This window comes from Drosophila nasuta, chromosome X, assembly GCF_023558535.2.
Source record: "Drosophila nasuta strain 15112-1781.00 chromosome X, ASM2355853v1, whole genome shotgun sequence".
Lineage (NCBI taxonomy): Eukaryota > Metazoa > Arthropoda > Insecta > Diptera > Drosophilidae > Drosophila > Drosophila nasuta.
Genome location: NC_083459.1, coordinates 14,075,851 through 14,099,674, shown reverse-complemented (window position 1 = coordinate 14,099,674; position 23,824 = coordinate 14,075,851). Strand labels below are relative to the sequence as shown.

The following is a 23,824-nucleotide window of genomic DNA, read 5'->3' as shown; positions in this document are numbered from 1 at the left end:
TTGTTTTTTACATATTTATATTTGTTCATTCTTTTGCTTAGGATTATGCACTCTAAGTGTTGCCTCGCACAATTCGGAATCATTTAGACGCAACTGTTTTTTAAGTGCCACCAAAGTCTCTCAAATTAGACAGAGATGGAGCATGTGTGTGTGTGTTAGAGAGCGAAAGAGTGAGAGCAACAATAATACTCAAATTGAGATTTCATCGTTTAAAAAAACATATAAAAAAAAAAATATGTATACATACATTTTGTGGACCTAAAATTAGAGCTAAGCTTAATGAATGTACAAATTACAGAAAGAGATTTTCCATTTTTTGCGAATGTTATCGTTAGAGAGCGAGATAGTAAGAGGGAGTGAGAGAGGGAAGGAGAGAGAGAGAGAGATAGTGTGTGTGGGAATGCATTAGACGCCTCGGTTTGGCAAGTCCTTGACTTTGTAGATGCGCACTAACCAATGCTCTGTGGTATACGCCTCCTCTAGGACATCCAGCTCAAAGTCTTTGTTGCCAATCTCTGCCGCACGCACACGATCATATCCCTGCGCCTTTCCGCCCTCCGTGTACATTTGGCCAAAGCGATAATAGCACATCTTGTACATGAGACAATTGAGCAGTGTGGGAGATCCCTCTTTATCCACACGGAACTCGCCGTTGGCCGCATAGTAATCCTTTTCCTTGATGTGGGCACCGCGATCGGTGCTTCCGCCAATGCGCACCATCCACAGGAACTTGTTAATGTCATCCGATGAGTAGCCAGTGAGGCCACCAAATATAACCAGCACATAGTCCACATCGAGCTCACGCATAATCTCGTAGGCCTTCTCCTCGGACGAAGCCATCGCCTGGCCGACGCGAGAGATGTGCGTATTGTTCCAAGTGTTGTTATCCACAAGTATCGTGCGATTCGCCATGGCCGTTATCTGATAGCCATAATCCCACCAGGACATAATACGAGCGTTCTACAAAAGCAAATGGTTGGTATAGTTTTAGCGAAAGTTGTAAATTGATAGTAATAAGTTTTAGGGAAGGCATAATCAGCAAAATTTTGTTAGTACTCATTATGTTTCATACTCTTCCTATCAAGAATATACAAATTGCATTCATCACATAGTAGTTGCCTCAGTAAATTAACCCCTCAATCGGATAATCTCTTATGCTTACCTCAGGGGTGTTCATCTGCAGCCAATAGTAAGCCTCGCGAAAATCATCGAATATAATGCGACCGCCGTCATGGGAGCGTGCGCTCAACACAATGCTGGGCGAGGAATACGCCTCCGAGGTGACCCAGGTACAATGGAATGTGTAAACAATCAGCATAACAGTTATAATGGCCACAAAACCAATAGCCACTTCGCTCTTGACACCGCCACTCTGTTGTTCCAATTTCTTGTGCTGTCGCTTACTTTCCGTTGCTGGCTTTGAGCTGCCCGTGTCCACACTCTTGATATATTTCGCCAACAGATGCGAGATGGCAATGCCCGATAGCACACACATCACAGGCGCCAGCACCAGCATCAGACGCACCATAACGCCAGCGAAATAGATGCTAGTGACGCCATACAATATGATGAAAATGTTGGCATCCGTCAGCCGGGAGAAGCAAAAGTAAAGGCCAGCGGGAAACAGAAACACAAGTATCTAAAATAAAGAAAATACATGTTAGTAAACAATGTTAATGCTGCAATTTATTGCGATTGCAGCAAATTCAGCGATCAAAGTGCATGTAATCATTTGATTGCATTAAGGCGCAACTCATTCACATCGTTTTAATGGGAATCATCATTATCTAGTGCGCAATCAAAAACAAAACAATTTGCTTTACCTGCAGATCAAAGTAAAACGACGACCACGATGTCGGCTGATGTTCCGACACTGAGGCAATAATTGGAATGTGATTCTTGGCATACGATGGATCCAGCAGCGAATAAAAGCGTCCCGTCCATGGCGACACTTTGCCCGTCAGCGTCAATAACGTACCCACAATGACGACCACGCTGAGCAAGCTGGAGACGAGTGTTTTGAAGAGCAGTTCAAAGTGTTCCTTGGGCATGCGAGAGCGCAGATAGTCCACAAAACCATGTATCTGACAAAGGCCAAAGACGCCGAGGGCCTGCAAAACATAAAATACACTTGCTTAATAATATATTTACAAAATGTGCAACTGCCAAGGATTCGCAGTGCAGTGTATCAGCTTAGTTTGGTATAGTACTCATTATGTTTCATACTCTTCCTATCAAGAATTACAATATGTAATCATCATGTTAACAACGCGTAACGAACGATAAAATTAAAATGATTGCTCAACTTACCAGCATATGCTCGGAGCTCTGAATAGGCTGGAAGCCCACAAACGATATCTGCATGGAGAGTATGGTGCCCACACAATACAGCGTGCTATAGGCGATATAAATGCGATGTGAGAAGCGTCCAGTGATCATCAGCGCTAACACATGCAGCGGTATCAGATTGATGAGGAACACATAGCCGCCCCATGACGACACCATATAGAAGTAGGCAAGCGCTGACATAGCAGACCAAAAGATTGTGCCCGTCTTGACCGCTTTTATCCATAGGAAATAGGTAAAGAGCATGCAAAAGATGGCAATGCCTTCATTATCATATGAACCTGCCACTGATCGTGATATGTAACCGGGCACAATGGATATCAAAGCGGCAGCCACTAAGCCAGCACCAGTGCTCTATAAACAACAAGAAGCAATAAGACATGTGCCTCGAATGGTTCGAGCATAACCTCAATAAGTACTTACGTGTATTTCCTTGGTCAGCGCATATGTGACCAGTGTGGTGAGCGATGAGAAGAATGGCGCCAGAAATACGCACACATTTCGTATATCAATTGTTATGTTCAGCATCCACATCAGTCTGTAGAGCGCCGCCGATGTCACCATTAATCCGGGATAAATGGTGCCGCCAATAATGCGGCCAAGCGGATACCAGGCGCGATCATCGAACCAATTGTGAAATTTATAGAAGCCTTGCTCGGCAAGGAACCGCGTGGTGCGGTAATTGAAATATGGATCGAACTCATGGATCACGCTTTCGAAGCGCAGCACTGAGAATAAACGTGTGGCGAACGCTGCAAGCGACAATCAAATGGAACGAATGAAAAAAGAATTGTTAAGTTGGCTGCACTCAACGTATTAAGACCAAAACTCACGGCTGCATAGCGATACCATTATCGAGTTATAATTTTTTTTTTGTGCTTATCGATACTATCTGTATGGTGTTTGTATCGTGAAATAATTCACGCCCACCTATACAAGCACATATCTGCATATTGACGTCGTCCCCGCCCCCGTAAATGCGATTCGACATATTTGACAAAATATACTCACATAAAACAGCGGCTAATATAAGTATTGCCAATTTGACGAGATGCTCTTGCTTTTCCCATGTTAGCAGACCTTTTGCCTTTGATGCCGCTCCGCCGGCTAAGGTGCCTGTATCGACAACAGTCATGGCCGGTTTAGTGGTTTCGGGTTTACAAAGCCAGCCAACGAACCAAATGCCGGTGTACGGCGTCGATGCGACGTTACTTTTTAGCGGACAAAACTACACGCAATTCCACATACACCGTTGCACATTAAGCACACATCAATGCTGCACATTACCTGCACTCAGTTTTGTTTTGTTTAAGACCGCACGAGTTTAAAAACAAAACGAAATTTATGAAAATAAATGCGCCGGCAGCTTCGTGGCAACAAGAAAATTCGCGAGACGCCCGATAGAAGAGCTTGCGGAACATCGATGACAATATCGATGTATTTGTTTTATTTGTTGAGATGTGACCATATACATTTCAATGTCAATGAGATATACTAGAATATGAAAACCCTCAGAGTTGTCACTTGATTACATTTCCATAGATATTGTCAAAGGGCGCATAGTTTTTGACAACTAGTTATTTTTCGGCGTTTTCCAATAAAATATAAAGTGTAGCGTTGTTTTTGTGCTTTTCAGTTTATGAAAATAGTTTATGGTCGAAGAAAATTGCTTTACAAACGCATAAAACAATCTTTACTCTTGAGTAAGAAATTTTGGTAAGTGTTTAACATTTAGCAATCCAAAGATTGTTTACATTCATGTTTGGCTGCAAGTGAAACTGTGTTTATCGTTTTTAACAAATTACATTACTTAGATTCATTATGGGACGTCGTAAATCTAAAAGAAAGCCTCCACCGAAGCGAAAAAATATTGAACCTTTGGATCAGCAATTTAACTGTCCATTCTGTAATCATGAGAAGTCTTGTGAAGTAAAAATGGATAAAGGACGAAATACAGCGAGGATAACATGTCGTGTTTGCCTTGAAGACTTCCAAACTGGAATTAACTTTTTATCGGAACCTATAGATGTATACAATGACTGGGTAGATGCCTGTGAAACTGCTAATTAATCGTAATTTATATTGAACTTTAAGTAAATATGTATGTATTTACAAACATATATTGGTAGTCCATGTGTTCCGCAGGGCTACACAACAGACGTTACCAGGGCATGCATAATAAATTTAATAAACCTTGATCGCCAACACATTCTATTCGCGTTTTGTTATAGAGGGGAATGAATATCTAAATATGCTGCACATTAAATTCATTTTAGACAGCAATTATTCAAAGCAATAATACAAATCGCTTGACCAGCTAGCAAGGTGGCGAAACATCGGTGGCAATATCGATGTATGTTTGTTATTTATCGGGGTGACCATATACATATATACCAACGTCGGGGGCATATACTAAAATACAAAATCTTTTAAAAGAAATACCTGGTTACACTTATGTCGGCATATTCAAGGGCGCATAATTTCGATACCGTTTTTCGATGTTTTTAATAAAGTCTACTACTAAATCGTTCTTTTTTTACGTTTTAGAAAATAATTTCTGGTAGGAAAAAACAATTCCTTTTCCAAACGCTTAAATCGAATCATTCTTTAATCATTGTAAGTTATTAACATTAAGTAAAAATTGTTTAAATTTTTGTTTGTCTGCAGTGATAAATTTGCATTTATAAACATATGGACACATATATGTATGTACATATGACACTCTGAGTGAGCATGCAAAACAATTTGAATTAGTCTTATCGGGGCAATACATTTTATTTTATCTTTTGAAATAGAGGAAAATTCATATTAAAATATACAACAAATACAAAAAAAAAGTAATATACTATGTGGTCTATAACTACTTTTAATGAGTCAGTTGTGTTTATGTGAATGCATCGACTGTAATGTTCTTTGTTCATGCAATGCTGATTGCTGTTGACCGCAGTGTGGCCTTTCTTGTAATATAATTAACACTCTCACAGCATCGCGAACTCATTGGTGTGATTCATGTAGGAGTCATTGCACTCACTTAGAGCTGCAGCAGTTGGACAGCAAAACCAGCTTGCACTTCACACACACGCTTCTTTTAAAATGCGCGGCAGATAACAGTTTTGGCTGTATTGCACTGCAGCGTATCAGCTGTTTTAAGCCGTGCTCTGCTTTGAGCCCGATAACAAATTTAACGCCGCGATAACTACGCCAGATGTTTCTCTCTTTGTCATCTATGCGCATGTCGTCACAAAATCAAGATCGTTCAATACAAGTATTTTATTTTTGCCAAACAATTATAAAATAAAAGATTATTGTTAAAATATATATTTCGAAGGCAATTAGCAAACATCCCGAGCGGGAAATTCTCGTTGTCATCTAGATTCTAATTGGATAACATATTCAAGCGTACAAATTAATTTACAACAATTTTCGTAGTACGTCTTTGCAATTGTGACGTCATAGCTGTGTGCGGTTTGGCGCGCTCTTTTGTCTCTCGCTCTCTGGCGACTGTGAATGCCGACTAGCAGACCTGCGCACTGCGCATATTGTGCTATTCATTAAATCGTCGTCGTCTGGTCGTCGCTGTCGTTGCTCTCGCGCGGACGTCGTCGTCGTCGTTGCTGCTCTGCCGACTTATTGTTATTGTTTTTACATTTAAAAGCAGCTAGTGTTTTTTTTTTATTTGGCAGCACAAGACACACGCATTTTATTCGCCGCCGACTGCTTGGTAAATTTCATAAATTGCATTTACAACAGTTATTAACAAAACTTAAAAAGTGCGCTCACGTGTATATATGTGTGTGTGTGTGTCTGTATAGGTGTGCGTGTGAGTTTTCTAGATATGTGAGTGTGTCTGTGCGTTTCATATGATAAACAACTGAAATTGGTTTTTTACAATTGCTTCGGCTACATACTAACTAGAAAATTCACACACACACGCATACAAACGCAAACTAGTTAAAATGTCAAACTGTGTGTGTACATAACCTAAGCAATCGAAGGGCAGTCGCCGTCGACGTCGCTGCTGCAGCGGAGGAGCAGTGCCAACATTGTTGTCTCATCAAATGTATAACGTTCTTTTTTTTTCGTTTTTTTTTTCTGTTTTGTTTTGTTGGTTGTGCATTCAAAAATCCTATATGATTTATAATAAACAAATAAATAAATGTATGTATGCAGTGCAGGGACACCGCCTACCAATTGATGAGGAGGAACAGCAACAACCATAACAGCAATAATAACAATAGGCAAGAAGAAGTGCAGCAACGGCTCAATGTGGTAAGTTTTGCCGTTAGAAGAAGGGTTGAAGCGGGACAGCAATAGAGGGTTGAAAGAGGAGAAGTGAAATAAATACTAATGTGGATTTACTGCAGTGCATGCCCAAAATCAAATTGATTACGATACACACATACACATGCATAGAAACTCTCTCACAGACAGAGAAACTCACACACATTGAGACTTACACACACAAACACACTCTTGTAAGATGCAATGCACATGCAGGCCATACAATTTGTTCAAGAATGGTGAAAAATCGAACATCAACGCGTGGCCAAGCGGGTGGTGCTGGCGGTGGCGGAGATGTTTGGCGGTGTTGCTGCACACGCACACCACGCAAATAGAAAACGAGCTGCTGCTGCAGTTGCAGCGGCTCCAAGCGTGACTATCAGCTACCCTGTAATTTAAGTCAAGAATTAACACAGTCCGCATTTGACATAGCTCACATAGGGCACAGATCAAAACCGTCAGTTAGCTTTTGTCATAATGCAAACAGTTGTTGCGTTGATACCCTTTATACGGATGCAGGGTATGCGAACAAAAAGGAAAAACAAAAATTGTGCTATAATATGTGCCATAGCAGAAGCAGGCAGCCACAGCCGCAATAGCAAAAACAACAGCAACAGCAACAACTTCACAGCTAACTCATATTCTCCACTCTGCTCTCCGCACTCTCCACTTTACACACAAACACACACAGTTTGTTCGCATGTGCGCCCCACGCGAGCCAATTGCATTTGTTGGGCAGGCAATTGATGTGACGTTACGCTACGATGTGGTTGTTGTTCTTGTTGTTGCAGTCGTTCTTCTCCTTCTGCTTGGAAGTGTGCGCGTCTGTATGTGTGCGTTTGTAATATACATACCAGGGCTACATGCATAGACAAAATGTAATAATTGCCAATTTGTTATCGCTTGCATAAATTATCGGCGACATATCGAAAGCTGCAGAATCTGTTGCAGTATTACACACACACCCAAAAGCGAGTTGAAGATAAGAAATTTGTAGTGCAGCCCTAAAGCATAAAGTGAGCTACTGTGTGGGTGTTTTGCATTTTGCATCTGCATACATATTTCCATGCTCAGTATCAACGTAAACAAATGGTTGCACATGTATGTGTGTGTGTGTAATACCTTACCTAGGCAACAATCTACTTATTAAACCAAAGACCGGCTTTGTTCGCAGCTGTGGCTTTGAGTGTGTGTGTGTGTGTGTGTGTCGCTGTAATTCACTGATTGGAGATATGCATGTGTGCATGTATGTGTGTGTTCGTATTTGCATGGAATATTAAGCGAGATTTCGTATCACTGAAACTGAACTCGATTTACACAAACAGACAAACAACAAGTTTGATTGTGAGGCGTGTTTTTTTTTTAATTTTTGTTGTGTTACATATCCGTGTAAAGAGCATATTTCATCAGATCTATGTAGATGTAAACGATTCAGCCTCAAATTGAATTCCATTTGGCACGCCCATGATAATAAACAATTATCGGTTATCGCTTATCGATTACCTTGTATAAACTCCGTTATGATGCTTGCTAATTGGAGATTGTAACATTCATTTAACAATGGTGTTGCGATTATTGGTTATTAACAGGTTATTTAATTGAGTTATTTAATAAAATAACTATCTAGATCATATTGGATGATGTTCTTTTCTGTTTTGGTTGCATCAAAACCGTTTCGCCATCGCAAGTCCAAACGTTTCCTGTATAATTAGAATATTTTTGAAGATAAGATATAATTTTGCATATCTTATACTTCTTATCTCTCGAAATGATAAAACTACGACTTGACTGAAGGCAGTCAAAGTTTGATAACAACTTTTACAGATCTGCATACATTTTATGAGTTAATTTTGGAAAAAAAAACTATTTTTCTTTTTTCTGTAATTTTGTCGTAAATCTGAAGTTTGCAATTTTGATAATAAATGTAAATATGCTAAAAATAGTAAAAGTAATATATTATAAAACAATTTCCGAATAGTTAACATGTCAAACAATAGTATAGAGCATTTTGTAACTGCTCTCTTGGGATATTTTTAGGAGAATTCATAATATACATTTTAATGAAATTGTGGTTCAAAACTAACAATGTCGCTCCCTCTGTCATAAGTCTGTCAAATACTCTTTGATCTGTCGTGTCATTTTTGATGGCCCATTTGAGCCAATTCTTTTGATGGCTTTCGCCGCGTGTTTGTCTATAAAACTACAACAATATTGCGGCTTATATCTAATATTATTATTATTATTATTTTTATTGTTAATATCATTATTATGACGAACGTTGCTGTCTCTTTTGTTTATTCGTGGGAAACGGAAATTGTAAAAATGCGCCGTTTCACATTCTGTTTTGACTACCTGAGCAAACGCCACAATAACTGAAAGGCACATTTGAAGATCGCGGATCGTCTGTTTGGGGGATCGGGGATTCGACATTGGCATTGGGAGTCTAACCTGAGCTCTTCTAGTGGTAACATCTTTTGTTGTTGTTGTTGTGGTTGTTTTTGCTCTGCAACTTCATGTCAACACAAACGCTTTGTCCAATGTTGTTAACAATCACATAATAATGGCAACAACACATGAAAAGCCATCAAAAAATGTTGGCAACAGCTTTAAAAACTCATATAATTAAACGTTTATGGTGCGCGGCGAACAATTGTTGCTGTTGCTCTCTTGCTGTTGCCATTGTCTGAAAGTTTTCAATGCTCTAGCAGTGGGTATTGCGATTTTTTTACTCGAAATGGTTAGTATCTCGCTTAACGGCAGCTTTGCAGCATTTATTTTCAAATTCAAATCGTTTGACCTTTTGACTTTACGGTTACATTGTGTTTAGTGTTGAATTGCACTTAGCTGCCTTTTTATAAATTAGCATTAAATATTGGCTCGTATTCTCTTTCTCTTAAGTCAATTATATTGCTATTAGTATCACATATTGTACATTGTAAAGCAACTAAGTGCAATTGGTGCTAAATACAATTTGCTTAACATTTAAAGCAAATTCATAAAGTGGCAGCTAAGTGCAATTCTTCTTCTTTAGTCAATATCATTTGCATTTGACTGCCTAAACGATTTCGTATTAAAATGGTTTTCGCATTATCTTCTTTATACGATTATATAGCTTAATTTGGCCAGTGTATTTAACTTGTCACTACGCCAAATTTGTACATTTCTTCACATTGTGTTGTTCGGTTTTTTTGTGCTTCTTCTGCTTCTTTGGTTAAAGCGGTCGTGTCTCTATTTGGTTTGATTGCCGTCGTCGTCGTCATTGTAGTTGTAGTTGTTGTTGTTGTTGTGGCTGGCTTCATCCATCATTAATAAAGGCAACAGCACAATTTCTAATTAGACAATTTCCAACGATGTAGCTCATAATTTGTCTTAGCCAAAAATACTAATTAAAGTCAAATATATGTATCTACATATGTATTTATAGTCAATTTAAGAAAAGAGAGTTCTTTAAATCAAGTTCAATTCTACTCAAAAACAATTACAATAAAGCCTAACTTGACGACACTTTATTTGAGTCACAATAAAATGTGCACTAAGGTTGGGTTAGGCACGGGCTCAAGGTTCGCCTTGAGATTCTCAGTCTACACACATCGTAGTAAACGCAAAAGTGAATCTGCTCTTAACGTTAACGTATTATCTGAATTATTCATTGCCGCGGAATTTGAAATCACAATTCGCTCGCAGCGTATTGTTTACATTTCTTGAATTACATCGCGAACACGTTACGATTCTTCAACTGTTTTCCTATCTGGCTGCAATATTATATTTTGTTGATCTTTACCATGAGTTTTCAACATTAGAAAAAACGCATAAAAACAACAATGATTTAGGGAGTTTAATAGAATAGAATATAGTATATTTTGTATTCAGCAGTATATACTAATATACCTTTGGTATATTTTTCAGTATTAATTCGATGTATTGTATGAATTCGAATAAGATATTGTGTTGTTTATCGTGTTAAGTAAGATTGTAATTAGGAGTATTTGAGCTGATTAAAATAGTACATTCTTCGGTATTAATTCGGTATATTCTAAGAATAATAATATTAACGCATTGTTTTGCTTTATCGTATTGAACTTAATACAATAAAAGTCGAAAGAGATTAATAGAATTGGTAGAAACTGAAATTAAGTTTGAAGTAAAGTCCAAAAGGAACGTAAATGTCTCTAAGAGAATACGATATTAATTGAAAATATTTGAGGTTAATTTTAATCAATTAGTATTTTTTACGGTATTAATTGGGTATATTTAAAAAATTTGAATAACGCATTGTTTTGCTTTTACCATATTGAATATGATTTCAATTGGAAGTATTTGAGTTGAATAATAGTAGTATAATATCGGTATTAATATGATATATTGAAAGAATTTAAATATCGCATTGTTTTGGTTATAAAATAGAATTGAAAGACACTCGAATGAAGCTTGAAGTGCATTCGAAAGGAAACTAAATTTTTCTAACTGAATACGATTTCAATTGGAAGTGTTTGAGGTGATCAAAATTAGTAGTTTTTTCGGTATCATTTTTGATATATTTTAGGAATTATAAAAGCGGACTGTTTTTTTTTGTTTGAATTGTATATAACGTAATACCATTAAAGTCGTGAGAAAGTAATAAACTTGATAGAAACTCAAATGAAACTGCAATTGAGTTGATTAAAAGAATAATAAAATCTTTGCACTGAAATCGAAATTGATGTTCATCGGATGATGGAATTATTTGAAGTGATGTAAGCCCACAGAAAATTGATTGAATTCAATGGAGAAGAACACGATATTAGGCGCTTAGTTCTCTTATGGGAATATTCACATTTAATGCGAGCAAATTTCTGACTATTATGACTGAGCCTCTAAATGTCGGCATGAGAGTCAAGACTCATTGCTGTGGCAGCCGTTTAAACGGCTTTTAGCAAGTGTATCTCTCTATATGTGTGTGTGTGTGTGACAGCTGTTGGTTATTGGCTGTTTGGAGCTGAGCCATCATCGTCACTTGGCTGCGATGTGTTGGTTGTTGGTTGTTGCTTAGCTTGGCTTGGATTGCTTGTTCAAGGCAACAACCAAATTGCGATGACTTCATCTGCTTTGACCATTTTCTTGTTTTCAACACACACACATACATATGTATGTGTGTGTGTGCATTTACACCCCCATGCTCGTGTTTTTTTTTTTGGTGCTGGCGTTGGCGTCGCTTTTGTGTCATGTTTGTCACTTGGCGCTGGGTTCAATCAACCAACAACAACAACCACAATGACGACAACAGCAAACAAAACATTAGGCCAAAGTGTTGAGTAATCGACCACAAGTCGATTGTTCTTGTTAGCTATACCCAGACTGCAGTTGTTAAAAGGTATATTTAGAGTGTCAGCCATGAGATCATTAAGTATACGCAATCTGTCTGTCTGTCTGCACATTTTACCGCTTGAATCTCAGATACTATTAGAGCTATAGTCGCCAAATATTTAAAGAGTGGGTAACTTAAACTAGAATAATGTAATATGTTATTAATATTGTATAATATATTTTACGAGTGAGCTAGAGACTGAGATACTTTCTACCCATCCGAAATAGTTCTTAAAATATACCAAATTAATATACTTAATAACTTACATATACCGAAAGCTGTGTTTGGTATGTCAATATACTATTTTACTATTTTTTTTGCCTCTTACATGTATTTGCTGGAGATACAAAGTTATTCCAAAAATATACAAATATAAAATACCGAAAGTTATATTTGGTATATCATTATACTATTATCAATTCATCAAAAATCTACTCCTTTTGCTTGATACAAAGATTTGTTTGAGGTACAAAGTTAGAATACACTTTTACTCTATGGGTAGCGGGTATATTTATATATATCTATTTATATTAATACTATGAAATACTTCTATTCTATTGTTACTTTAAATAAAATATAAATTATCAGAACTGCTATTATTATGTGCTCGTTTGTAAAGATTTTTTTTAGAATTCCTTAAAATCATAAAAAACTGTTTAATAAACTTATATTTTCGGGTATTTTAGAGTCGATCACACTTTAACTTGAGGGTCTCATGTTGTTGCAAGCGTCTATGTCGAAGAGCTTGCTCATAAATTGATTATTGAGCTGACTTCCTCGCTATCTCCATCTCCATCTATCCCTCTCTATCTCTATCTTTCTCTTGCTCGCTCTGTCGATGTTTCGGGCTATCTTTATCGCTTTATTTGGCTTGCTCATCTGCCACCCTTTCACTTGTGGCCATTTCGGATATGCTAATGCCGGAAATGTTTATGTGCTTATTTGGCCAACTCTCAACTCTTGGCCGTGTTTTTGGTTTCAGTTGTTAGTGTGAGTTCAGGTTCCTTCTCTCTCTCTCTCTCTCTCTCTCTCTCTATTCCCTCCACACACACACACCCCAATTGAGACCGTCTTGACCCTCTTTATGTGGGTCAAAAGACACGCACAGCACTTGTTTGTTTTGGCCAAACTTGTCTGCGCCCCATTAGGAGGGCGTTGCGGAGTGGGGCGTGTCGGGCGTTACCTTTAATGGCTTCCCAGAAGTTGCCAACGCTCTATAATTATTTAAATACATTTTATAAACGGCCCGACAACATGGCATAATTGTCGTAATTTGCTTAACACAATTTCCGATCACGTTCAATAGTCGATAGTTGATTCTCTCTCTCTCTCTCTGTTTTTATGTTAGTCTGCTTCTTTGCGGTGCGGAAACTTCCCTTTCCCCTTTCGGTTGCGTTGTCTCTGGTGAGTTGGTAACCAGTTTGTCTTTTGTCTGCGGGAGTGACGTCATTTAACATCTACCAAAGTCGATCATCAATCATTTATGAGCGTTCAGATTTTCAAGATAAAAGTGAAGGGCACGAGTCTGATGGACTAGCACATACCCTGTAATGATTGAGAACAACTTTAATTGTTGCTAAATTATTCGAGAGACATTGGGAATTATAAATTAAACAAGTTTGTAAACATTTATAATATAAACACATCCGTTTTTAGTATTTTGTTGTTAAATATAAACTGGAATATAGCTTAACGCCTTTAAAAACATGATTCATTCGATAAGCAGTAAATGATATTTATATGACATCATTAATGATGATTTACGTATAAAGTTCAGCTTCCTTTGCTCTCCATAGAGAAGTCTCAGAAGACTAGCGGATACTCTATAAAGAATTTTTATCAAAGTTTCTTGTTTTTTTTTTCAAGTTAAGCGACCAGATGAACAAAGTACGAAAAAGCAATATATTGCACAAACTTTAGAGTGACCGTATTTGGCAACCTTTATGACTCCAAATTTGTCTCGGTAATTTTATAAAAAATGTATGGTCACATCACTCAAGCAATAATTAAATAAAAAAAATATATAAAATGACATTCATTTTCTATTTAATCCGAAGCAGTCAAATTAGGAAGTTACTCTCTTAGCATACCCTTCTGTTCTGCTCTTTTGCATACAGGGTATAGAGACTGCTAAAATTTGGACATTCGAGGAACGAATCAATTGAAAGCAAGTGATGTGAAGTGATGTGAATAATGTACGAATATCATAATAGAACACTGAGAATAAAAAAGAAATGTTTTTCTGGTCGACAGGAAATCAATGTGTTTTGCATGACTTCTAAAATAATTTACACAATTTCGCACACATCATCAATTTCGAGAGAAAGTGAAAACATTAGGAGGAAAGTTCGACGCAGCAGCTAATTTCAGCTATTAATTATTAATAGCTTTTACTTGGGAGGCGCGGCTGATAAAAAATAACAGAAAGCACAAAAAAAAAAAACCCAAAAACACGGATGATGATGATAGGGGTTATGCAAATGACAATTGATAATTTTATGGGCAAGTCATGGCATTGATTCAATTTCACTTTTACCGCTCAATTCAATTGACATTTACATTTTTCTAACATTTTGATTTTGTTGTCTTTTCAATTTATTTTACTTTAATGCTGTTGTTGTTGGTGTTTAATTTTTTTTGTAATGTAATCGATTCCATTTTACTTTGTCTGGTCAATTTTATTAAAATTTTTATATTTCGAACATATTGCTTAAACAGTTTTATTTCTTCTCAATTTATTTATTAATGTGATTTAATGTAATAGATTCAATTTTACTTTGACTGTTCAATTCAATTGAGTTTTATATGTTTCTAATATTTCAATTTCCATTATAATATCGTCGCATTTCCGCTTTGATTTTTTTGTACTTCCTGAAAAATTCATCTAGTATTTTACTGGAATTTAAGTCAAGGAATTTCTAGTTGGCGTCGACTTTGGTCATAATTATTATTATTACTACAGTTCAGAGTCTTCAGGTGGCGCGAGAATATATAGGATACATTCAGTTGGTGCAAAGAACACATTTCACAGCTGAATTTCTTCCCAGGCGTTGTGGAAGAAGATTATCGTTGAACAAGCTCAATTATTTTCAATCGATTTTTAATGGCGAACTCTTTGTGTGCTCTATTAATTGCAGCTGAAGTGCCTTGAGTGAAAAAATACTATTCAACAATGTGACCCGACGACATAGATGAGAAGGCGACAAAAGCAGTAACAGTAGCAGAAGCAACTGCACCAACAACGAACGCATCGAATTTCTGTGGAGCGGAGGCCGCAAAACAATTGTGGAATTGCTGAAGAAGAAGACAACAACAACAACAACAACACGAACATAAACAAACAACACACGCTGAGAGCGAGCAGACTGAGCAACGAGTGCGTGAGAAAGAAGGAAGGAAGCAAAGCTGAGAGTACAAATTACAGCGAGTACAACTAGAACGAGTGAAAAACTGCCAGCAAGCGAAAACAACTAACCAACGAGTAACTAGAACGCATAGCGAGTAGCGAGTATCTATGGAACGCAACACTTGAATAAGAGCGAGAGCGTGCCAAAGGAGTTGGCGAGTGCAAGAAGCGAGAAGCGAAGAGGAAAAGCACAAAGCAAGCGAGTAGCAACATTTGAAGCGAGTATCGAGTAAAAGTCGATTCTAACGAGTGTAACGCAAAACGACGAGAGCTTTAACTCGAACTCGAGTGCTGTAGGAGAACGAACGGCGAGTTCAAGTGCTCAGCTGGCGTTTTGGCCATGCCCAGCACGGCGGGCAGTGCAGCCAGCGTTGGCGTCGGAGCCCTGATTAACAGCGCCGGCAGCAGCGCCAGCATGGGCATCGGCAGCGTTGGCGGCGGCAGCGCGGCCTCCGCAGCATCGGCCGCGGGCGTTGCGAGCAGCAGCGCTGTGGCAGCCGCCTCGGCGGGCACACTGATCGCTCAGAGTACGGCGGGAACGAGCGCGGCGAGCGGCACAATAACGTGGGACAACAATGGAACGCTGCGATCGATCAATCCAGGCGATTGGTCAATTGAACAATGCCTCATCTGGCAGTCGCCGCATCATCTTTACTTTCAACTCGGCTGGGCGTTCCTCTTCTTGGCCTTCCTCGCCCCCCACGGTCCATTCGGTTCGCTGTGGATGCGGGCCACCATGTTGATCGGTTGCATCATGATGGGCATGTATGGCTATCTGATCGAATGCACTCCGGATGTCGTCTTCTGGTCCGGCCTGGGCATTGGCATCAATTTCGTCTATCTCATTGTGGTGCTTTGTCGTCTGCGACCCGTGCGTTTCGATCAGGAAATTGAGGCGGTAAGTGGCACTATCATTGATTATCGATCAATAATATTTGAGCAGAGAGGGAATATTTGAATAAATTGTCAAGTCGGGAATCAGAAATGCGCATCAAACAGTTTTCGATACGCTGTTCTGAATTGCGATTTCATCTCAATTTCACAAAACATAATTTTGTGGAATTGAGAGTTGTATTACCTAAGAAAGTGAGGGAATATTTGGATAATATTGGAGTTCACATCAAACAGTTTACTTCATGCTGTTTCTAATTGAAATTTCACCTCAATTTCACAAAGCATAATTTGTGGAATTCATAGCTTTGTGATTTGTTACACCTTGAATATTGAAATATGGAGAGGGAACATTTGCTTAATTTGTCAATTGGGAACTGTACAGTTTGACTATTGGAATTTACATCAAACAGTTTACTTCATGCTGTTCCCAATTGCAATTTCGCCACAATTTTACGAAATAAAATTAGTTATCACTTGATATAAAATATTTTCTTTGCAAATTTCTCTAACATTTAACAAAATAATTTAATTGCTGAATAACGATGAAATCGTGTCGTAATTATCATATTATTGTATGTCGAAAACGTTTTCAGCTTATATATTCTTCTCAATTCGTTGCCTTTTTTAAAAGCGCCTAAAAGCATGCAGCTATTTTCCTTAATGCTAGCCATTGGGTAGATGTGTTGCCTTCATTTAATTCCCTTGCCATTAAAAGTCTGTTTTTTTTTAAATTACAAATTTGTTTAATTTTTTTTGGTTTTTAATAGTTTTCTTTTTTTCATTTTTAAAGTTTTGTTTTCATATTTGTTGTTGTCTTAAATAAATAATTTCGATAGTTTATAATTAGCAGAAAAAAAATGGGGTTGAGACACAAAAAAAAAAAAACATTTCATTCAATGCTAAATGCTAATTAATTAATTAACAAATGTGTGTAAATTATTTGCTACGCTAATGATTACAAATGTGTGCGTGTATTTCTGTGTGTGTGTGTGACAGACCGAGCAGGAGTGGGCGGGGGCGGGGCGGTTTTGGGGCAGGGTTAATAGCCATTGAGTGATTGGTTTTTTTTGTGGGCTGGGTGAGTTTATCACAGGTTTTCAAAAAAGTAATTTTGTAATTTGAAACTGAATCAGATAATTGAACTATTTTTGTTGGTTGTGGTAGATGCGGTTATTATAAATATATATTGTCTAATAAATTACGTGATATAATTAATAATTTAATTTGAGACAAAATCCATTGACAGTGAGAAATACAATATCAACTTGCATGCGTGTGTGTGTGTGTGTGTGTATGTGTGAGGCGAGACTTAAATTTGTATTGTGTGGTTGTGTGTGATAAATTCATTTGCATAGATTGGGAGAAACCATTGCAGTCTTTTAGGCGCTGCCCAATAATGTTTAGCTGAGGCTGTTAATTAGCAGCTGCCTGCTATGTGGTTTGTGTTTCTGTTATTGTTTTCTTCTGCACTGCGGTTCGTGTCTTAGCTAATACGTATTTTCAATGCCAGAAAATACAATTGCAGACATGTGGCCAACAGGATAATCATATTGCCAATGGCAATTGTCATGTGAATGCGACGGAATGCCTTATGGATGCGCTGATAATGCGGACACTCGACCAAATCGCCCTGCACCAGACTGCCAACTTCCTGGCCGCTGCCAATGGCACCCTCGATCCTGTACTTCTCGTGCATGAGACGGAGCATCGGTGGGGCCAAATATAGGCGGACCACAACCTCGATGGCGGCTGTTAAGGCCAGTGTGCCCAGCTGTACGCCAGCCGCTGTTGTCCAACCGCTCAGAAAGTATTTAACATAGATGATTAACATGCTGATGCTGAGCATTGCGTTCAATGCAAAATACTTGGGGAACAGTATCTGCTGGCATTGACCGAACGTGTGACGCGGCAGCGAGAAATATAGCGACAGACCTGAGAACGAGACAGAGAGAGAGAAATACTGTTAGTTCAAATTTGCAGCATTGTGAATGGCGTAAAGCGTATTTGATGAGAATGCCTACGTTTAATGGGAGGAGGTGGGGGTAAAACATTGACACATTGACACACTGACACATGATGCATTTGATGGATGAAGGCGACGACGTTGCGTTGCAGCAGCAGCGATGTTTTGCAGCAGTAGCAGCAGATGTCGATGTCGATGTCGATTGCTGTTGTCGTCGTTCGATAACGATAGCGATAACTTACCCGAAACAAAGGTCATCCAGATTTGTGAACCAAAGTGTGTGGCGAATGCGCCCAGATACGCCAACGTTGGCAGCGTGCTGCTGCTAGTACTAACAGCCGCAGTCGCTGCCGCCGCAGCAGCAGCAGCAACAGCATCAATGTTGTGCGCCTGCGCTTTCGTTGACGTCGTCGTTGTGGTTGTTGTAGTTGTTGTTGTCGTTGTGAGATCGGGTCCAACGGTCAGTAAGACAAAGGACAATATGCAAATGGCGATCAAATGCGCCGGCTGCGTGGTTTGCGTCAAAATACTGCAAAAACAGAGAGAGAAAGAGATGGCAAGTTAGTCAAGCTACTGTTAAAGTATAAAAAGGTTATGCTGTTGTTAAAGGTTATGTTAAGTGTGTGGGTGTGTGCGAAATGCTGCTGTTAGGCTATATTGAGTGTGTGTGAACTGCGGTTGTTAACATTGTCAGCTTATGTTAATTGCATGTGTAATTGTGTTTGCTTTTGCGTATTTCATGTGGCGAAATGCATATTACGCGAGCACGTGCCGCTTTTCTGTCTGCGATTAGATACGTTGCGAACTTTTGCACTTGGCAGTAAATATGGCACGAGGTGCCCAACGTCGCTTCGCCCCCCTGTAGAGATAGAAACCCCGACAGCAACAGCGACGCGTCGACGACGACGACGTCGAGAATGGCTAGCGCTTATCTAACATTGTGTCGCGAGCTTTATTTTTTGCGTCATTGTTGTTGTTGGAGCATCTGTCTGTCTTTTTCTTTCTTTTTTTTTGCGCGTATGCTTTGCATAGATGATCAGTTATGCGAGAGTGTGTGTGTGCGAGAGAGTGCGTGTGACGTCGCGCTTTAATGTTGCTGTGGCTGTTGTTTTTGTATTTGTGTGTTGCTTTTGTCGCTTTGCCGAAGACATTGGCGAACTGTAGACTGTAGTCGCAAAAGTGGCGTACGTGCACAACAGCATGCAACCAAATATTTTACACACATCCAAACACACAGAAACTGTACATTTGTGTATTATAGATTTTTGTATTTTTGTGTTTTTGTTTCGTATTTTTGCACAAACTGTCTAGGTAATAATATGCAAAAGTATTGAGTTTTGTTGTGCTTGGTTTTATCGTAGTCAGATAACTAAACATTTGTGTCGTGCGCTGCGTTGCTCACAAGTTCAATCGAAGCTGAGAGGGAATTCCCCAAATCAGCTGCTCACTTGAACAGCTGGTCTCCAAGCTGACAATATGCGAGAGATGCCCAACAACAACAACAACAACTACAACAATAAAAAGAAAAACGTCAACGATAAAGCGGCCCTGCCGCTTCACCCCCGTCACATTGCTCAAAGCTCTGACTCAGCCGAACGAGACGAGCGTCGTGTGTTCGTCTCGTCGTCGTTTTTCGCTGCCGGTGTTGGCGTAGGCGTCGAAGTTCATATAATGTCAGTGACGTCGACAATGCGGCGGCGGCTGAGTGCAAGTGCAAATGATAGTAGAAGCAGAAACAGGAGAAGAGCTTTCGCTTTCAACTGCCTTGTCTATTCTCTAGGTGTTGTGTGTGTGTGTTGTGATAAGCGTTAGTGCGAGGAGAGTTCCCCAAATGGCAATGGGTCATCTGACGATTTATCGTTGAGTCAGCAACAGCGCAACACCGACGTTACGGTCAAGGTGCCGGCCAATGGCCTTACGACGATATTTTTTTTTTTTTGTATAATTGTGTTATTTATAAAGGGGCGTGTAGCAAGTGATAAAAATAATATTTAAGGGGTACGTATATCAGGTATTTAGTGACGAGGGTGAATCACATGGCAACTGTGTGACGTTTTGCTATAAAGATTTCTTTCTCATCGTTAGCGTCTTCACTTAGAGCTTTTTGAAATGTTCTTTGTGCTGCTCTCAAGCTTTTGTTTTTTTTTTCGTCAAGCTCAAAGTACAGGTACTGGCAGACGAACACACATACGTAACAGCTGCTGTGCCCTTCACACCAGTTGAAGGTGTGTGTGAGTGAGTTCGTGTGCATGTGCTTTTTTTTGCATGTGTGCAAGTGCGCTCTCGCAACAGCTGTTTGCATAATGTTACAATGGCAGATAGCGAAATGAAAAGAAATCGAAAATGCAAATATTTGCACAGAAGCAGCCCCCAGACACAAAAAATAGTGCAAAAACAAAAAGAAAGGTGTGTGAGAGTGTGTATGTGTAGTCGGCAGGTATGTGAGTGCGTCTAATCTGCTTTCGCGTGATTGACATGATCGAGCGCCGTGATTATCATTTCACTGATAATGTGCGGCGAGCATTTAATGTTGTGGCCAAAAATATACACAAAATATAATCACATGATGAAATAATGTGTGGGCATAATTAAGGAGACACTCACGTGTAGAGGCGACTGCCCTGGAGCTTAGCGATCAGACAATGGCAACGCTCTGCGAACTTTCGTGTCATTTGAGTGCCAATTGCAAGAGCATCGTCCATCGAGGGTTCCATCGAGCTCATTTTGCGCTGTTGTTGTGCTGTTAATGCAGCTGTTGCTGTTGTTGTGGTTGGTGTTGTTGTTGTTGCTGCTGCTGCTGTTACTGTTGCTGTTGTGACAGTGGTCACAGCTTCTTGCTCTTGTTGCTGCTGCTGCTGTTGCATTTTACGAAAGCGTCCACAGAATTTAGGTATCTGTAAAATGCTGTTGCTGTTGTTGTTGTGGGTGGATTCAGCTTTAGCTTCGTTTTCTGTTGTTGCTTCTGCTGTTTTGACATTTTCGACTGCTGTTAATGACGCTGCCTCTGTCTCTGTTTTATTTGCGGTTGCTGTTGTTGGCAGCTCTTGCTCCTTTGGCAGCTGCTGTTGTTGTTGTGTTTCTTGTTGCTGTTGTGTGCGTGTTAGCTTAACATCGCAATCAGTGCCGCTGTCGCTGCTATCGCTGCTGCTGCTACTGCTATTGCTACTGTTATTGTTGTTGGTGCTGCTATTATTTTGTTGTTTCTGTTGCTCCTTGCGCTGCTGCTGCTCGCGTTTGCGCATTGTGTATTTTACGCTTCTGACAGCTTTCTGAGGCAGACCGAAGGCCATGTACCGTTCGATCTGTTCACTTTCGATGCCCGAATTATGGCACATTTTTGCATTTGTATTTGCGAACTTAACGGTTTCTCTTCTACTTCTTTTGACTTTTGCTTTCGCACTACTTTACTGCTGTTGGTTTTTTGCACTGTCTTTGCTGTCGTACACAGAAAAAAATACGATTTGTTGCAATTTTTAATCTGCGATTTTCTTTTTTGGTTTTTTCAATTTTATTTTGTTTTTATCGTTGCTTAGTTAGTTGGTTAGTTGAGTGGCGTATAATTTCCGATTTCCGTGTGTGCGAAACTCTTATATTGGAGTTTATTTATTTCAATTTGCTTATTGAGCGCGCGCGCTATTTAATTTTTTTAGCAATGGTTTCGGGGGGAAAAAGGGTTTTTGTGTGTTGGGCGGCGGGGGGGTTAAACTGCGGCTACGGCTGCTAATGCTGCTGCTGCGGCTGCGAAGTGTACGCGACGAGTTAATATGTGCGATTGAACGACACCCTGAGTCCGCAAAATCTTTTATATAGCGCCTGCGCATGTGTGTGTGAGTCGCGAGTTCTTGGACGTTGACGCGAGTCGCTTCGGCAAGCGGCAGTCGGCAGTCGGCAGCGCTGACGTTCGGCTCTCTTCTTCGGTTCGCTCCCACGAAGCTAGTGCACTTGATCTATTTCATTTTATTTAGTTACAACTAAAAGAGATGCGGGATGTGTGGGTGTGTGTTCACTGCGAAGGTGGTGGACAGCTGGTAATCGTACCAGTCCGTGCAGGCAACAACAACTAAATTGTAATAATAAAGAGAGCGTGTGTCGAAGAGAGTTTTGACTTTGCTCTAAAGTGACGAAGAGAGCAAAGAGCAATTAAGAAGCTCCTTGTCACGCTGCGATCGTTAGATTGCGTTTTATGGTCCTAAAGCCTGCCTGGTGAGTTCAAAAGGCAAAGGAGAAGGAGAAGGGGAGACGTCTATGCGGACGTGCCAGAAACTTTGCGTGACCATAAGTTTGCAGCCAACAAATGGGCGTCAGAACGTAATGTTAATCGTCGACACATGTGTGCACCAGCTTGAAGAGCAAGAGGATTAGGAAAGAGCGCAAGGGGCGGAAAGAGGGGGCGCTTACATAACTTACAGCAACAGAATGTCGTATTCGTCATTTAAACACTACTGTTGTCAACCGCTGTACAGCTTAGAGTTAGAGAGCAAAGATCACTTTAAAGTACAAAAAAAGAACCAAACAAAATTTTTGACGTCACTTGCCGAATTTTTTGGAAGTCACCCGTGAGGGGGGAGAAAATATAATCTGGATAAACAAGTCTTGAAAATGCTGATGAGTAAGTGATAGAGTCAAATTTAATCGAAGGAATCACAGCACTTCAATTCCGATCGCTTGCAGCTGATCAAATCATCAACATTGCACTTTACACACTAAGCTATTTTTAGCAGCAAAATATTAATAACAAATTATAGCACTGATTAGAGAAGCGATCGTGTAATGATCATTTCCTGATCACAATTTGCTCAGCTCAATTCAGTTTCGCACTTGAGCATTTAAAATTATTGATCATTTGTCAACTAAGTAGCACAGGTAATTGCTAACTCAAGTGAACGATCAGTTAAGACAAATGGGAGGAAGCCTAACAGATAAAGATCACACAACAAGCTACCATTAGTTAAGAGTAATTTAACTAAGCGATAAGAAATAATAGTTCGATAATTTATTAGGCTTAGGGCGTTGATCTAATAATGTTCCAGTGAGCTCACTTTAACCTTTAAAACATTTTTTAGATCGATCGATGACTAAAATTCGTAAATCAATTGTTTTATCGTTAACATATTAGTTCGTCTTATTTTGTGGGTGTCAACGAGATCGATAGCAAACAAATTAATGCTTATAAGCTGATGTCAGACTAATAAATTTGCATTTCATCGCACTGCACTTAAGTATTAAATAATTACAAATGATTGCGACACATAGTGATCGATAAACCTATTAATAATGTAATGTCAACCGCTAGTTGGGACTTTTCTAAATACTTTTCTCTTTGAAGATGCCCCTTTCATGCATTCATTCATTATTTTTTACAACGTTGTTTTGTTGTTCCCCGCTTTTGGGGTGTTTTGTTGTTGTTATTGTTGTTGTTGTGCCTGGTCAACACCATGTGATCACCGATCATCTATTATAATTGAGAAACGTGCTCCACATGCCAAGGGCGTAAAATAGTATTGATGAGCCTGCCTCGCTTTCTATAGATTGTTTGTTTTTTCTTTCGATTTTTGCGCATCTTGTTGTGCTCGAAGTGGAGGTAGAATAA

The 23,824-nt window shown here is 39.3% G+C and overlaps 4 protein-coding genes and 2 non-coding genes across 10 annotated transcripts in view; 2 read left to right on the top strand and 4 right to left on the bottom strand.

Moving 5' to 3' along the window:
• Positions 1-3,760, bottom strand: LOC132795876 (dolichyl-diphosphooligosaccharide--protein glycosyltransferase subunit STT3A). Its single transcript, XM_060806817.1, has 6 exons — positions 3,358-3,760; positions 2,770-3,098; positions 2,311-2,700; positions 1,824-2,111; positions 1,163-1,639; positions 1-960 (listed from the first exon to the last, which is right to left on the bottom strand). Exons 1-6 carry the CDS (start codon positions 3,479-3,481, stop codon positions 406-408), a joined length of 2,163 nt encoding a protein of 720 aa, XP_060662800.1. The 5' UTR covers positions 3,482-3,760; the 3' UTR covers positions 1-405.
• Positions 1,029-1,115, bottom strand: LOC132797461 (small nucleolar RNA Me28S-U3344). Its single transcript, XR_009633665.1, has one exon. It is a non-coding gene; the product is annotated as a small nucleolar RNA Me28S-U3344 (small nucleolar RNA).
• On the bottom strand, positions 2,183-2,268 carry LOC132797460 (small nucleolar RNA Me28S-U3344). The gene has a single exon (XR_009633664.1). It is a non-coding gene; the product is annotated as a small nucleolar RNA Me28S-U3344 (small nucleolar RNA).
• A 111-nt stretch (positions 3,761-3,871) lies between the features above and the next one.
• Positions 3,872-4,555, top strand: LOC132795877 (transcription elongation factor 1 homolog). Its single transcript, XM_060806819.1, has 2 exons — positions 3,872-4,062; positions 4,161-4,555. The coding sequence occupies exon 2, from the start codon at positions 4,168-4,170 to the stop codon at positions 4,414-4,416; it is 249 nt and encodes an 82-aa protein (XP_060662802.1). The 5' UTR covers positions 3,872-4,062; positions 4,161-4,167; the 3' UTR covers positions 4,417-4,555.
• Positions 4,556-5,905: 1,350 nt separating this feature from the next.
• LOC132795019 (blood vessel epicardial substance) overlaps positions 5,906-23,824 on the top strand; it is a 41,115-nt gene continuing 23,196 nt past the window's right edge. For 4 of the 5 annotated variants that reach the window (XM_060805420.1, XM_060805419.1, XM_060805418.1 and 1 more), the window contains exons 1-3: positions 5,906-6,067; positions 6,517-6,615; positions 15,109-16,275. In XM_060805420.1, the coding sequence (XP_060661403.1) occupies positions 15,718-16,275 (558 nt within the window). In that variant the 5' untranslated portion in view covers positions 5,906-6,067; positions 6,517-6,615; positions 15,109-15,717. Of the gene's footprint in view, positions 6,068-6,237; positions 6,407-6,516; positions 6,616-15,108; positions 16,276-23,824 lie in introns of those variants that run through there. The other variant, XM_060805417.1, reaches the window with a different exon arrangement.
• On the bottom strand, positions 17,470-22,010 carry LOC132795018 (nuclear pore complex protein DDB_G0274915). Its single transcript, XM_060805415.1, has 3 exons — positions 20,839-22,010; positions 18,477-18,763; positions 17,470-18,203 (listed from the first exon to the last, which is right to left on the bottom strand). Exons 1-3 carry the CDS (start codon positions 21,567-21,569, stop codon positions 17,755-17,757), a joined length of 1,467 nt encoding a protein of 488 aa, XP_060661398.1. The 5' UTR covers positions 21,570-22,010; the 3' UTR covers positions 17,470-17,754.

Bases quoted from the DNA above. Each gene is read 5' to 3' on its own strand.
- LOC132795018 (XM_060805415.1), bottom strand. From the start codon at position 21,569: ATGTGCCATAATTCGGGCATCGAAAGTGAACAGATCGAACGGTACATG. The intron at 18,764-20,838 runs GTGAGTGTCTCC...CTGTTTTTGCAG, and splicing joins CAGGGCAGTCGCCTCTACAC to TATTTTGACGCAAACCACGC. The intron at 18,204-18,476 runs GTAAGTTATCGC...TCTCGTTCTCAG, and splicing joins CTGGATGACCTTTGTTTCGG to GTCTGTCGCTATATTTCTCG.
- LOC132795876 (XM_060806817.1), bottom strand. From the start codon at position 3,481: ATGACTGTTGTCGATACAGGCACCTTAGCCGGCGGAGCGGCATCAAAG. The intron at 3,099-3,357 runs GTGAGTATATTT...TGTCGCTTGCAG, and splicing joins TATATTAGCCGCTGTTTTAT to CGTTCGCCACACGTTTATTC. The intron at 961-1,162 runs GTAAGCATAAGA...TTGCTTTTGTAG, and splicing joins TGCAGATGAACACCCCTGAG to AACGCTCGTATTATGTCCTG.
- LOC132795877 (XM_060806819.1), top strand. From the start codon at position 4,168: ATGGGACGTCGTAAATCTAAAAGAAAGCCTCCACCGAAGCGAAAAAAT.